Below are 15,083 nucleotides of genomic sequence, written 5' to 3' on the forward strand. Positions count from 1 at the left end.
ACACCCCCAGCCATTAGCTTCAGACTTTGCTTTTGTCCTTTGGCAGCGAGGCCTATGTGTGTGATGCACATAACCTTCTCCCTTTTGATAATATAAGAATTGGACACCTTTATAAAGAACAGCCTCCAAAGAAAGTTGATTCTCTGATATCAGGGACGGAGGAGGCTTTTTCATATAAATGCAAGTGGAACAAGTCAGCGTCTGTGTAATTGGCTAAGGAAAGAGGAGTCACTTGTAACACAACAAGCAAGCTGCTTTATTTTTATTGTGCAGAACACTATCACACATGCAGCACAAATGCTCGCAGATAAACTGCATTACATTTAGATTAAAGATGAAGAGTCTCAATCCTTTCAGCACTTGCAGGTTTAGAGTCAGGCTTAGTCTTATGTGCCCTGGGTTAAACAAGCCAGTGTTGAATGACCTCTGGCCCCAATAGCATCATTTAAAATGAATGTTTTCGCTACTGTCCACACCACAATTGGGAACCTGCTAGCAACTCCTCTACTTCAAAAGGAGAAATAAAAAGGCCAGTTTTAAAGTAAGAAAGAAAATTGAATCCACTTTATAAGAGTATAATAGTTTGGGCCAGAAATCCATTAACACCTATTTAAAGTAGCGCCACAGATTAGATTTACAAACTTAACTCTGAAGATGTTCTTTTTACCTTGAGTTGGAAGACACTTGGACTGTATTAGATTTGAAAGCCTGATATTCCAAATGGGGTAGCCCATTTCCTATCACCCAGGCAACGGAAGGGTAAAAGCCTTAAGGCTACAAAGGTTTTACTTTTTTCCCCCCCTTATAAAACACAAATGGGCAGTGCAGTGAGAGAGCTGTACCTTAAAACTGCTTTGTACATCCCTGCTCCAACCAGCCACAAACACGGTACTTTGGGTACATGTCTGCCCACCCATGCCTGGAACAATTTTCTGAAAGTGGGGGTGACTGTGTCCCCTGCTCTCCAGTCACTGCTGGGCCTGAGAATAGGCAGCAAGTGGTCCTCAGCATCTAGGCTTCTGTGACAATCAGGTCTCTGGTGACTTGAAAGGCGGCAATGAGGGAACTCAGCTGTATCTTCTCATTGGTGCCAACAGAAAGTCTGTACCTAAAAGAAATCAAACAAAAGGTAAGAAGAGAGAATATCACAACAGCTGCCTTTTGAAGAGAACAACAGCAGTCAGACTGAAAGTTGGCCAGAGAAGGATTGGAAAGAGGTGAGAGAAGTTCATTCTGGGCAGCAATCTCGTGCATGTCCCCTAATGTTTTTGTTGCCTCAAACACTCCTTTATAAATTTTATTCAAACTGGGGGCAGGGGGGAATATTAAATTAAAAAAAAAATTGTTCCCAGTAGCAGTGTTCTGAACTTAACTTTGTTCAAGCTCTATACAGATATGCAAAATTTATGTGATTAGGCATTATTTCTTCACCTGCAAAATGCATCGAGAGGAATTATAATTAAGAATCCCTTCCTCGTAATTCACTGGGAAGCTTGGCTGCCGTATCTGTGGTTCTGTGGTCAATAAAGCAAGACACTGGTATTTCATCTTGCCACCTTTCAAGTGCCCAGCCATTGAAAGCAAAATCATGCTACTCACCGTGTAGTGATAAGAAGTGACCTAATTGGTACGTGTGAAAGCCAACGACGGCAAATTAGTTGGCTTACGTGGACATCTACTTTGAACCTAGTGCTTTTGTCTACTTAAATGATAGCTGCCAGCTTCACTGGGGGCTAATAACTGTGTTTACTGAAGCAGGCAAAGTGGAAAATTGAGTTTATGTTTACTTTCCCTGTAATATGCTTTCGTATGCCAGAAGGCCTTAATAACAGCTGGATAGCTGGCCGTCCCCAAACGACCTAGATGTCTGAACTGAAGCAGGCTTCCCACATAACAAGAGCATGTCTGGAACCAAGGTGGACCAGGCCTCTGAGGTCGAAGGAGAGGCCTTTATCTCAAATGCGTAACCGAGTTGTACCTGTCTTTGTGTTTATCCACGTTCTTCACATAAGCAGCTCACACCCTTCCCTGTGCTTCGTTCAATAATTCAATTCCAGCAAAAACTAAACTCTACTGTATATGAATGATTTAGACAAAACAGTTGAAACCAAGCAAGGAGAAACAACTCACAATGGGGAAAAAGGAGGAAAAGAATTAAAACTGGGAAATAAATACTCACTCAATGTCTGCCATTTTGGTCAATAAATGTATTCGAACTGAAGATGGAAAGTCAACTGGGGGAAAAACAAAATCAAATGAGTGGGGTCTGTCATTACCTACTATATATATAAAAAAAATCACAGAAGTATGAGTTTCCACATCAGATACATAAGACTAACCTCTTGAGGCCACAGATCTCAAGATACCACACCTCTAGGAGGTAAAAATTGCATAGGTTTTCATAGTTTTTATTCATTTTAGTCTTCGGAGAGTAGTCGAAAAGAAAAATGAGCAGGTTCCAGAGTGATCATAAGATGGAAGAGCCATCCACACTGCCCTGTCAGCACTGGGCCGCTCTGTAAGTTACTGTGAAAGCGAAGTTCTCACTTGCTGTCCCAATTTTTTTTTTTTTTTTTTTTGCGGTACACGGGCCTCTCACTGTTGTGGCCTCTCCCGTTGCGGAGCACAGTCTCCGGACGCGCAGGCTCAGCGGCCATGGCTCACGGGCCCAGCTGCTCCGTGGCACGTGGGATCTTCCCAGACTGGAGCACGAACCCGTGTCCCCTGTATCGGCAGGCGGACTCTCAACCACTGCGCCACCAGGGAAGCCCTGCTGTCCCAATTTTAAAAACAAACATAACCACTGTAAAGCAATTATACTCCAATAAAGATGTTAAAAAACAAAAAACATAAATAATTGATTTTTCAAAGTCGATTCATGCTCAGCATCCTCAAAGTGCAGAGCTGGGCCTGAGCCAACCATGTTCTCGGGCAGAATTTCACATGCCAGCCAGCCAGGGAGAGGCCTGGAAAGGCACTGGCAGAACAGTGTTCGTGGACCTAAGTGTCTGCAGGTGGCTGCTGGACAGGCAGAGCTTCTCCACAAGGCTGAAGAGCACGTCACTTAGAGCTCAAAGACACACTCGTGTCTGGTTCTCCCCCAAAAGGGCCAACTGGATTGGTCTGGGGTGATTCACATGTGCTCTCAAGGTAGAGGAGCAATTCTCTGTGCAGGACATATGACCAAGTGTGGACCTAAAGATGGTTTAGTTGAGGCTGCTTTGGTTTTGTGAAGCTAGATCTTCCTCCTCCTTTCTTTTTGGGGAAAATAGCCTTTTAGAAATACAAACTCCAACATACTGCTGTAAAATACAGACCCTTGGAGGAAATAAGTTAGCCTTTAGGAGTTTCTTTCCTGTTTTTCCCCAGCATTCTAGAAGTCAAAAGAGTATTTGGGGGGCTTCCTTGGTAGCGCAGTGATTAAGAATCCACCTGCCAATGTAGGGGACACAGGTTCGAGCCCTGGTCCGGGAAGATCCCACATGCTGTGAAGCAACTAAGCCCGTGCGCCACAACTACTGGGCCCGTGTGCTACAACTACATGCACCTAGAGCCCATGCTCTGCAACAAGAGAAGCCACCGCAATGAGAAGCCCGTGCACCGCAACGAAGAGTAGCCCCCACTGGCCACAACTAGAGAAAGCCCGCGCACAGCAATGAAGACCCAATGCAGCCAAGAATAAAATAAATAAAGTGAATTTACGAAAAAAAAAAGTATTTTTGGAACAAGGTTTTAAAAGCAAGACACGGACACACAGATATTGGGTTGGCCAAAAAGTTTATTCGGTTAGTGAATACGTTCAATAAAGTTCTTTGCGAAAATTAAAAATGTGTCTTTTAGTTTTATTTAAACCCGAATGAACTTTTTGGCCAACCCAATAAAAAAAATAAATAGCAAAACAAAACTGAAAATGAGGGGTCAGGTTTACACCTCTTCATTCCTGTTTCTGTTTCCAAAACGAAGCGTCACGTTCCCTCTCCAGCCACCCTCAACCCCAATGCATGCCACCTTCTGCATAGCTTCTGAACTGGGGAAGAACCTAGGTTACCTCTGTGCACGAACAGGTGTATCTCTGTCAGGATGTCATGTAATGCCAACCCCTTTAGAGTTTTCAACTCCATGATATCTAGAGAGGAGCAGTTAAGGCAAAGGGAACAAATTCCTGAACAAACACTGCAGAGAATGACTTGAAAGTAGGGCTTTTCACGCCAACACAGCTGTTTCCTTCACTCTGAAGTTGCACGTGTTGGACCCCAGTTCTTATTTTTCTGTTTTCACCTCCATTAAGGGAGATGAAAGATATCTCTGTCTAGTAGAGAACAAAACCAAATGCATTGCCCAAAAGGCTTTCCATCACTACAGCTAGATTTTAATTTCATAGCAAAACAAGAGTAACACTAACTGCTTGAAAATGACTGCACCTTCCACCCAAGGTCTAAGTGCTTCCCTCCCATCTGAGAGTTAAGCTGCTTCAAGCCATACCCAGCTCAGGGCCCTTCAGGAACAACTTGGGGCATGAAAGACAAGTACCCATCCCCCCCACAGACATCTTGCTCCCATGACAAGCTGAAAGGTGTGCCGTGTAGCCGCTTGTCTTGCCAGTAGGGTGTAGGTGCTGCCTGCAGCCTGAGCTTGTGAGGCCACGTTCAGGCCTTGGGCACCTAATGCACTGACTGAAGGACAAGAGAAAGGATACTCCTGTAGGCCGTGGTGAAGTCTTGATTCAACATCCAGTCCAGAATGTTGGCGATGTCTGACTTGAGTGGGTGCCCTGTGCAGGTGTAGACGGTCTCCTCTGTCACCTTCCCAAAGGCCATGTTGGTGCTCTGGGCAGACAGGGGGAGAGTCACCACGGCTGCTGCAGCCACTGAGCTGCAGGAGGGTCAGGAGGAAACTGCGGAGGCAGCAATGCGGGTGGGCACGGGAGAGCTCGAGCCCTGTACTTTTTACACTGCTAAGAGCTGGCCGCATCAGAGGAGGCCACTGCCTGTCGGCTATGTTACTTTGCAGAGTCCTTCCCTATCTTTCCCTTATTTGCAACAAATTATTCTTTCAATTAATCAAAACACAAAGGTGGGCGTACATCTATGATATACTAGGAGATGTCTTACCAGTTCCAGATTTCTGAATTAACACATCGGTCATGCTCTTGCTTATGCCTTTCTTGAAAAAGTATTCTGAAGCGCCAACTCGAGATGTGCTAGGAGCGGTGCCCTACCTGCAAGATGTTCAGAGCCCTTCGCATGTCTCCACTGGAAAGAGTTACGAGCGCTTTCATCCCGTCTTCACTTATGTCAACTCTGCAAGGAAACAGGCAGGAGGGATATAGAGGCCCTGAGAGCACAAATGCTCCCCGAGGGGACAAGATGGACTGTGAAGATCAAGGCTTTGAAACAATGAAAGAGAAAAAAGGGAAGGACGGAGTCAACAATACTCTCCTGATTTACAGGCTCCAGAACTTGCTCTGGCTGCTGGGGACGTGGGCCTCACGTGAGTAGTCACAGCCCAGTCCAAGTCTAGCAAGACCATCATTTGGGGCCAAGCATTGCTGTGTTGAGCAGGTAGCTTTGAATTCTGTTCTCTGGAGAGGAGAGGGTGCTGGCGAGATCTGCGCTCGCAGAGCCCAAGCACCTGTCGAATCAGCAGCAGCTCGGGCTGGCTACTTGATTGGCATCTGATCACGCAGAATGTGATGTCTCAGGACCTTCCCTGCTAGTTGAGAAAGGCTACAGGCTTCTTAACAGGAGGGACCTGGCAGTGTGCAGTTTCCAAAGACAAAGAGTAGGAGGAAAGTGGGACCGCTTCTAGGGGAGGATGATGGACTCCAGTAAGGAACCAAATGACCTTTATGAAGAATGTCTGTGAGCTACCAGGGCGGCCGACAATGAGGTTTACCCTGTGCCAGGCTCTCCCGAGTTGTTTACAAACGTTATCGCCTTCAGACGTACCAGTAGCTGCCTTACATGACACCCAGTCCCCAAGGCCCCGCTTTCCCTGCTTTTCAACATACTTACTGCTCTTCTTCTGCGACATGTTCCAGGCGGGGAACCATGAGTTCAGGGGTCAGGGGACCAAATCGGAACCTTGTACACCGGGACTGCAAGGCGGGGATGATCTTTGACAGATAGTTACAGATGAGGCAAAATCTGGTATTTTCAGTAAATTTCTCAATCACTGGCAAGGGAAAAGAGAACCACCTCACGTCCATCCTGATTCTTCAAGGGACCCAGAAACCCTGAACTTTCCTACGGTCACGTGAAGCGGGGAATCAAGAATGCAAACAAGTGGGAAAGCTACTGCAGCGAGAGAGGGTGAGCCTGGAGACCAACCACTCTCTCCCCAGAGCTGATGCACACGTCACGTCCACGGGACTGGACAAAATGCTTCCTTTTTCATGACTGGCTGTGATCCCGGCACTCTTGCCGTTCCATTCCACTAAGATATGAAATCCAGTACGCCTGCCCTTTTGCATAAAATCCTATTTGGCAAACGGATGACGTGCCACCTTCTACTGGGCGGGGGAGGGGGGTGGCTTTTTGCAGACTTTCCAGTGGACCTTGTCTTGAACCCTTAGAGCATTCAAGAAAGCATTAACCCGAATTCAGAGATGCCTATGACACCAGTTTCAACCTGTAGGTACCAACGTTCTCACGCTGGGATCTGCCCAGACTGACTCTACAGAATAAGATGCTGAAGAAAGGTGGCCAAAGCCTCTAGGACCAGAAGATATTCTGTCCTCCTCCTCCACTTCTTAAACATGGGCTGCAATCCACCCCTCCCCAGAATTCCTAAAGATCATCTTCTCTCCTAGCTGTCTACCGTAGAATCTTAATGAGACAGATTAAGAATGTCCTTGCAAAGAAATTAACTGCACCTTTAAGACCAACAAATCACAGTATACTCTCCTTTCCTGGCCCAATCATTCTCCTGGCAAGTAGGGAAGTCATGTCGGCTTTCTGAGTGCAACTAAATTTCCAGTGTTATTTTCCTGGCTATATTGTATCTAACGGTACCAACAGCAGAAAGACCTATCTAGCAGTTTAGAAATGAAAGACTTCCCATTCCCTCCCATCAAACAGTACAAATTCCCAACCCTGAAATTGAACCCAGCGGAAAAGTAGGATGAAACACCAGTGTCTGGTCATACCTAAAAGTCCCCAAAAGGCTAATGTCTTTACGCTATTAAAAGGGGTAACCACCGGTACAGAGATTTTTGTCTAGGTCATCAGGTGGGATACACAGTGAAAGGTATATAGAGATTTCGCTGGGCCAGAAGATGAATGAAAATTGAAAAGAAGCCACGTCCTATCTCATGTCCAAAGTTGCTAACTCTCCTTCCAAAGCATTCCTCAGCCATACACACCGTACACGGCTGTGCTCCTTACCTCTCCGCAAGGCGTTCTGGGCGTCCTGAGTCATGGCATCAGCTTCATCCAAGATCACTAGTTTAAAGCCTTTCCTAGGAAAACAATTGGTACCACCTAAAAAGCCTTCTTCAATCTCCCTTTGACTTCCAGGCCCAAACCTACACCTTCACATTTGTGCCATCAGGCCCTGGCTCATGAAGTTCGTTTCTCCTAGAACTCTGACCAAAGCAGGCATCTGTGGGCAAAGCGCATGGAGGTCTGATTTCTGTATTTGTGTTAGATTATGTCCTCTGGCACCTTCATCTTTCTTCCACCCAGTAGCCTCTTATTCTATTCTAGTGCTGCTTTTTCCTCTTTTTCTTTTTTTACCACCATCCTAGTTATCCACCCTGATCTCAATTCATTTTTGTTTAAATTCAAACTAGCTCCTCCAGTCTTATGATGTAATGAAATTAATGCTTCCCCAGAGAACTTGCTAATATCGATTTAGATAATATTTTGTTTTAATATTTGCATTTTAATATGTCTTACCACCATTCCTGTACTTTATCTCTCTTTCATGACTGCTTTTGACAAAGCCTTTTTCTTTTCCCCTTACTTTTACAAACTAGCAAAGGAGAGGATTTAAGAAATTAAACTCTATCACCTCACTGATCAAAATCTTTAGGGAGAGAAATTATGCAAAGAATTCTTACTTAAATATTGTCCTTGTGCTAGCAAAGCTCAGGATTGGTCCCCGAACGATATCTATTCCTCGGTCATCTGAAGCATTCAGCTAAATGTGAAAGAGAGAAGCCAAAATAAATAGAAAACATGTTGGTGTGCTAGCTGTGAATTAATGTGCCTTTTCATCAATCCTGCTCAGCAAGCTAGGTCTCTAGTTCTAAGGACAGATAAGAGATAATCATTAAAAGTAAGATGACAATTATATTTAAAACTTACAACTCACTAGATCATTCCATTATACTCTGAAAGGCCAATCAACGTGTGTGTTTCCTCCCCCTTCTGAGGACAAAATCACTGACGTGCTCCGGGGGATAATTAACTGGTCTGCTCACGGTGAACAGCGCCTCTGGCACGAGCAGAATGATGCTAATTTTAGCTACCACAACCCAGAGCAACCCAGAAGTTACCAAGTCTTTAATACAATGAAGTAAGAACACTGGTGGCAGCAAGGTTCTATAATACAAAAGCAAGTTAAACAGTTTTTTTCTTACAATAGACAATATTTACAATTTCGTAAGCTAAGTTTATCGCTCGAGTCCTAGTAGTAAACAGATGGCATACTCAAATTCAGTAATTTGAAGAGAATTAAATGAAGAGATACTTTAAAAGGTGCCGGTAAGGTGTGGGGAAACCACAAGGGCTATGCAAATACCTCAAGGCCTACTGGGGCCCATTATCACCCCCAAGTCTTAAGGGGTTGGTGGGGGAGTGGCACTGGTGGGGTGTGTGTGTGGGGGAAAGGCTGCGTGCTGTGCCCTGCGGGTGGGGAAGCTGTTGGCCTGTCGTGACCCCCAGGGCAGGACCAGGCATCCTTCTCCCTTCCCCAACCCCTTCCAGGCCCCTGCTGGCCAAACCCAACCAGGAGCCAGAGGGCAAGAGAGCTCGCAGCCTTCCGGGGCGGGGCAAGAAGAGCATGGAGCAACATGCAGAAGGGATCTGGGGGCACATGGGAGACAGCCATCAACCGAGCAACCACTGAGGATTTGGGTAAAAGTTGGCAACAGCAAAGAAAGACACCTAGTCCTACCACTGCCCTTTAGCTTGTACCAGTCCAGGCAAAAATGTCAATTATAGAAAAAAAGTGAATTAAAACATCTTATGTCTCCTTCTTTCCCAACCACCAGCAGGGCAACTAACTTGTAAAGTAAAACAAAACTAGCAGACCTAAAAGTAAGAGGCTGGAGTCGTTCGAGAGTAACAATAAACCTCCCATTTACCTCCAAGACCATGGAGCCAAATTCCTTATCTTTGTACAGCTGTTTAGCACAGGCCAGGATGGTGGATGTCTTTCCCGTCCCTGGAGGACCATAGAGAAGGAGGTGCGGCAGGCGGTCCTCACTGATAAACTTCTGAACTGAAGGTCAGGGGGAGAAAGAGAGAGGCCATCAGTCTCTGAGAGTTGCCTCATTCACTGCAGGCCCGAGTTGGGCTGAAGGTACTTCAACCATATGTTCAAATCTGGGTCAGATGCAGGAATGAAAAATCTGAAGGACTCAGCTCTTAAAGCCACATCCCATAAAGCTCAATCAGATCCTTCAAAATTATTACTCAGTAGAGACAACATTCCTAAGAAGTGTATTCAGGTCCTTCGACTAGGATACCAGCCGCTGACACATGGATACATACTGGTACTCAAGATGTCCTGATGAGAAATGAGATCATCCAGTGTCTGTGGCCGGTATTTTTCAACCCTGAAATACAATTTAGCATTGATTACAACATATATAAAGGCAAGAACATTTTGTTATGTGCAAAAGAATCCTTTCATATCCTAACTAAAACAGAAAGAGATACAAAACCCTTTAACAGTGGTTCTCAACCGGGGCCATTTTGTCCTCCAGTGAACTCTTGATAGTATCTGGAGACATGTTCCACTGTCAAAGCTGAGTGGGGGGTACTACTGGCATCTAGCGGATAGGCACCAGGGATGCTGTTAAACATGCGGCCATGCACAGGACAACCCCCATGCCCTCCCGCGACACCCCACATATCTGGCCCCAAATATCAATAGTGCTAAAAAACTGCTCTCATTTCATCTTTCCAGCTGTCTGCCTATAATCTCAACCTGGATGGGCACCTAAGTTAATCCAAAATTGAACTCATATCCAAATATAAATTAACAGATGAATGGATAAATAAATGGTGGTATAGCCACACAAGGGAACGTTATTTGGCAATAAAAGGAAATCAGTTACTGATATAAGAAGCCAGTAACGGGACATCCCTGGTGGTCCAGTGGGTAAGACTCTGCACTCCCAATGCAGGGGGCCCAGGTTCGATCCCTGGCTGGGGGATTAGATCCCGCGTGCCTGCTGTAACTAAGAGTTCGAATGCCGCAATGAAAGATCCCACATGCCGCAACGAAGATCCTGTGTGCCACAACTAAGACCCGGTGCAGCCAAAATAAATAAATAAAAATTTCTTTTAAAAAAAGAAGCAGCCAGTCACAAAAGGCCACGTATCATATGACTCCATTTATATGAAATATCCAGAATAAGCAAATTCATAAGAAACAGAAAGTAGATTAGTGGTTGCCACGGGCTGAGGAAGGGGGGAATGGGGAGTTGCCAATGGGTATGGGGTTTCCATTTGGGATGATGAAAAATTTTGGAACTAGATAGTGGGATGGTTACATAACATTCTGAATGTACTTTATGCCACTGAATTGTACATTTTAAAATGGTTACAACTGTGAATTGTATGTTATGTATTTTTATTACGATAACAATAAACTGAAAAGAAACAACTTGGAGTTTTCCGAAATCAAGTCAAATTCATTCACTCTTTAAACCATCACTAAGACACAGTTGTGTGAGTAGGATGGTTAAGAGTGCAAGCTCTGAATCTGGACCAGCTGGGTTCAAATACAAACTTATTTTCCAACTCTGGACCTCTGGCAAGTCATTTAACCTTTTGGTAAAACTGGAATAACAGTACCTTCTTCCTAGTGTCTGTAAATTTCCAACATCTAATAGGGTGCCTGCTAATCTAATAGAAAGTCACTTAAATAAAAGTTAACTAGGGAGCGTTGTCATCATCATCATCATATTATTCTAGTTTAGAATCTGACCAATAATCGTACCGAGAGAAGAGAATATTTTGGCAAGAGAGAAGAATATTTTGCCACGGAGGTCAAGGTAGTGTCAGAAGACACGAGATCGAACCCCTGTGCCGATCGAACCCTGGGGCGGCGGGGCGAGGACGGGGTGGGGACCTGCCACTTGCCCACTCCGGCCACCACCTCCCCGCGCGGCCGACCCCCTTCCCCGCGGCTGCTGGGCCTCCTCCTACCAGGGCAGGTTCCTGATCTTGCCCCCTTCAGGCTGCTGCTGCTGCTGCTTGTGCGCTGAGGTCTCCATGACAGGGTGACGGAGGTCGCTGGGTCCGGTGGGTTTGTCGCCTCCCCCAGCTGCCTGCTCCGCGACCAGTCAAGACGTGACCCCGAGACCCACGTACTTACAGTTCGCGCGCAAACGCAACTCTCGCGATGTTTAGCTGCTGGCTTCCGACTTCCTCCCCTCCGGTCCCGCCCCCTCCCCGTTGCTAAGGCCTCTGTTGCCTGGTTACCGGGAGGCCCAGGCCGTCAGCCTTGTTCCAACTCCGCCGTTCTAGCCGGGGCTGCCCTCTCTCTGGTGCGGCTTGGGCGTCCCGAGCCCAGCGAGCGCGGGAGCAGGAGAGGCAAGGCCACCCCTTACAGTTCTTGAATACAGTTGCCGTATGAAAAAAGGCTCCAAATACTTTGTTGGCCCCAAAGCTGGCAGGTGAGTACTTTAAATTGAAAAACAATTCCAAGCACAACTCCAACTCCAATCCGTCTCCCAAATCCATTTCCTTCACCCAACAAAATTTACAGAACCGACCGACCTCTAGAAACAACTCCAGAGCGAAAACAAATAAATAAGTAAGTAACTTCCATTTAGGTTAATATGTGTAACTGGAAAAGGCTAGTCAGTAAGCATAGAGGACAGGCTGCCTCTGATCTCAAGCTACTGAGGAGAATCGTTATCAAAATGTTAGCATTTTTTTCTGAGGTGAGGGGATTATGGACCACTTTTGTTTTCTTCTATTTTGCTGGTCTGTATTCCCAGCAATGAGTATGTATTACATCCATAATAAAGTTTTTTTTTGTTTCGTTTTTTGTTCTTTTGCGGTACGCGGGCCTCTCACTGTTGTGGCCTCTCCCGCTGCGGAGCACAGGCTCCGGACGCGCAGGCTCAGCGGCCATGGCTCACGGGCCCAGCCGCTCCGCGGCATGTGGGATCTTCCCGGACCGGGGCACAAACCTGTGTCCCCTGCATTGTCAGGCAGACTCTCAACCACTGCGCCACCAGGGAAGCCCTGTTTTTTTTTTTTTGTTTTTTTTTTTTGCGGTACGCGGGCCTCTCACTGCTGTGGCCTCTCCGGTTGCGGAGCACAGGCTCCAGACGCGCAGGCTCAGCGGCCATGGCTCAAGGGTCCAGCCGCTCCGCGGCATGTGGGATCTTCCCGGACCGGGGCACGAACCCGTGTCCCCTGCATTGGTAGGCAGACTCTCAACCACTGCGCCACCAGGGAAGCCCTGTTTTTTGTTTTTTAACATGCTGAGAAAGGCAACAACCCTGGGAGAAGATGAGGCTGGACCGGGATCAGAAGTGTTCTGATTCAGAAGTAGCTGCTCCTTGCATCTTATTACATCACCGTCGCCTGTTTTAGGAGCAGAGTAGAGGGACAGAGGACAAATACACGATGGCAGTTATGGCTTCACCCTCGCCCCTGCCTGGGGAGTCAGAAGAAGGGGGTCAGATGGGGCTTGTGATATGACAGTGCCCCTGCTCTCTGCTTCCTCCTGACACTGGTTGTGCAGGTCGCTAGGGTACCACTGTTCCCGCTCAGCTTTGGGCAGGTTACTTCTCTCCTCGTCCAACCATATCTACTCCAAGATGGCTGTGAGGATTAGATGAAATAACATAGGTAAAGCATCTGGTATATTCCACCCGCCTCTCTCTCTCTTCTAGAAATCTCTTCACTCATCCTGTACTTGGCACAAATGTTTCCTCTCAAACAAAACCTAAAGAATGGCTGGTGTGACTATGCCGGGGAGGGTTAATTTTATGTGTCAACCTGACTGGGCCAAGTGATGCTGGGAGAGCTTGTAAACGTTATTTTCGGGGAGCGTCTCTGAGGGTGTTTCTGGAAGAGATTGGCATCTGAAGTGGGAGAATGAGTAGAGCAGATAACTCCCATCAAGGCAGGTGGGCATGATCCGATCCACTAGGGTCCTGAATAGAACAAAAAAGGCAGAGGGAAGGTGAATTTGCTCTCGTTTCGAGCTGGGACATCCATCCTTTCCTGCCCCCTGGACATTGGCGCTTTTGATCCTCAGGCCTTTGGACCAGCTCTCCTGGGTCTTCAGCTTGCAGACAGCAAATCATGGGACTTCTTGGCCTCCATAATCATGTGAGTCAATTCCTTTGATATCTATGTTATATAAATATCTATATACAAATATGAATATATCTAAAATATATTTTAAATAAAAAATATAGTATATATAATGTATAGTGATATATTAATATTTATTGTATGGTGTATAATATAAAACTATTTTAAAATCTACATAAATATAATACATAGTATAAATATAAATTATATTTAAATATACTTGTATTATAACATAAGTATAAATATAATATATATATGTAAATACTATTGGTTCTGTTTCTCTGGAGAACCTTACTATAAAAACCATAAACTGGGCTTTATTCAACTGCCATGGTGAGAGCCATGCTGCTAAGGGGCTTTTGCATTAGAAACATGATGTCACCACCTCCTTGAGATGGAAGATGCAAACAAAACTTGACCAAGTTCTCATAAAACTGTGTGCACTTGCTGTCCAGTTTGCCTGGAGTGCAAATTTCTTCTGTGTGACATTCTATCTTATATTCATGAGGTTATCTATTGTGGGCCTCCCCAGTGGATTGTAAGCTCATTTGAGTTCCTCACCACTGTACTCCTGGTGCCTGGAACAGTGCCCGTCTCAAAGGAAGCACTCAATTTATAATTGTTTGATGAAGGAATGAATGAATGCTAATAGCTAATGTTCATTAGGCAGTTACTATGGGCCAGACAGTGTTCTAAGTGCTTTTACATTCTGTATGCATATTCAGTTGTTGCCGTGAACCCAGGCCACTATCATTATCGGCCCCATTTCCTAGGTGTGCTAAGTAACTTGCCCGTGTTCTGACTTGGTGTAAGAGGCAGAACTGGATCTCACCAAGATGGTGTGATTCTATAGCCCAAGCTCTTAGCCACTCTGGTGGTGGCTGGTGTGGTCGCTGGACCAGCAGCGGCAGCATCTCCTGGAAACTTGTTAGAAATGCTCATTATTCTTCCCCCCCACCCCAAAACCACTGAATCTGAAACTCTAGGGGTGGGCCCAGCTCTCCGTGTTGTAACAAGCCCTGTAGGGGATTCTGATGCGCTCAAGCTTGAAAACCACCGCCTTATATTCTACTGCTTCTTAGTCTTCGAGCTCCTCAGGACTTCACTTTCTAAGAAAAAGAATGGGTACTAAAATGAGTTTTCTGGAAAAACAAAGGTGTCCTAGTAAATGTTATTTGTGTGTGGTTTTGCTTCTGTCTGTTTTGCTATTAACTGAAGGTATAGTTCTTTAGGCAACTTAATATCTCTTTGGACCTCAGTATTGGCATTCGTAAAATGGGTGGGGCTGAACTAGAGAGAGGGTTAATGTTAAAAGCACCAGAGGATTTTTTAAAATTCCAGTGCCAGAAGTCCAGCCAGACCAATTAAATGTGGCCTGGGGGTGTGACCCGGCAGTTGGCATTATAAAAGGTTCTCAGTTGATTCTGATATTCAGCCAAAGTTGAACTACTGCCCTAGGCTAAGCCAATCACAGCAAACCTAGTCCCCTGATTGGCTTAAAGTGTGAGCCTGTGATCCAGTTCTGCCCAATGAGATGTAAGAGAGAGTGGTGGTGGAGGGAAGGGGCAT

At 45.8% G+C, this 15,083-nt stretch overlaps 1 protein-coding gene across 2 annotated transcripts; it reads right to left on the reverse strand.

Moving 5' to 3' along the window:
* Nucleotides 1-236: 236 nt before the first annotated feature.
* Nucleotides 237-11,565, reverse strand: RFC5 (replication factor C subunit 5). 2 transcript variants are annotated; one of them, XM_060028091.1, is made up of 11 exons: nucleotides 11,385-11,561; nucleotides 9,720-9,784; nucleotides 9,311-9,447; nucleotides 8,063-8,142; nucleotides 7,386-7,459; nucleotides 6,015-6,174; nucleotides 5,219-5,300; nucleotides 4,697-4,826; nucleotides 4,049-4,126; nucleotides 2,180-2,234; nucleotides 237-1,108 (listed from the first exon to the last, which is right to left on the reverse strand). In XM_060028091.1, exons 1-11 carry the CDS (start codon nucleotides 11,450-11,452, stop codon nucleotides 1,012-1,014), a joined length of 1,026 nt encoding a protein of 341 aa, XP_059884074.1. In that variant the 5' UTR covers nucleotides 11,453-11,561; the 3' UTR covers nucleotides 237-1,011. The 2 variants fall into 2 exon arrangements, with proteins under 2 accessions (XP_059884074.1, XP_059884075.1); XM_060028092.1 differs by lacking the exons at nucleotides 237-1,108; nucleotides 2,180-2,234 and adding an exon at nucleotides 2,246-2,773 and having other exon boundaries at nucleotides 11,385-11,565.
* Nucleotides 11,566-15,083: the final 3,518 nt, after the last annotated feature.

Source organism: Delphinus delphis, chromosome 13 (assembly GCF_949987515.2).
Source record: "Delphinus delphis chromosome 13, mDelDel1.2, whole genome shotgun sequence".
Classification (NCBI taxonomy): domain Eukaryota; kingdom Metazoa; phylum Chordata; class Mammalia; order Artiodactyla; family Delphinidae; genus Delphinus; species Delphinus delphis.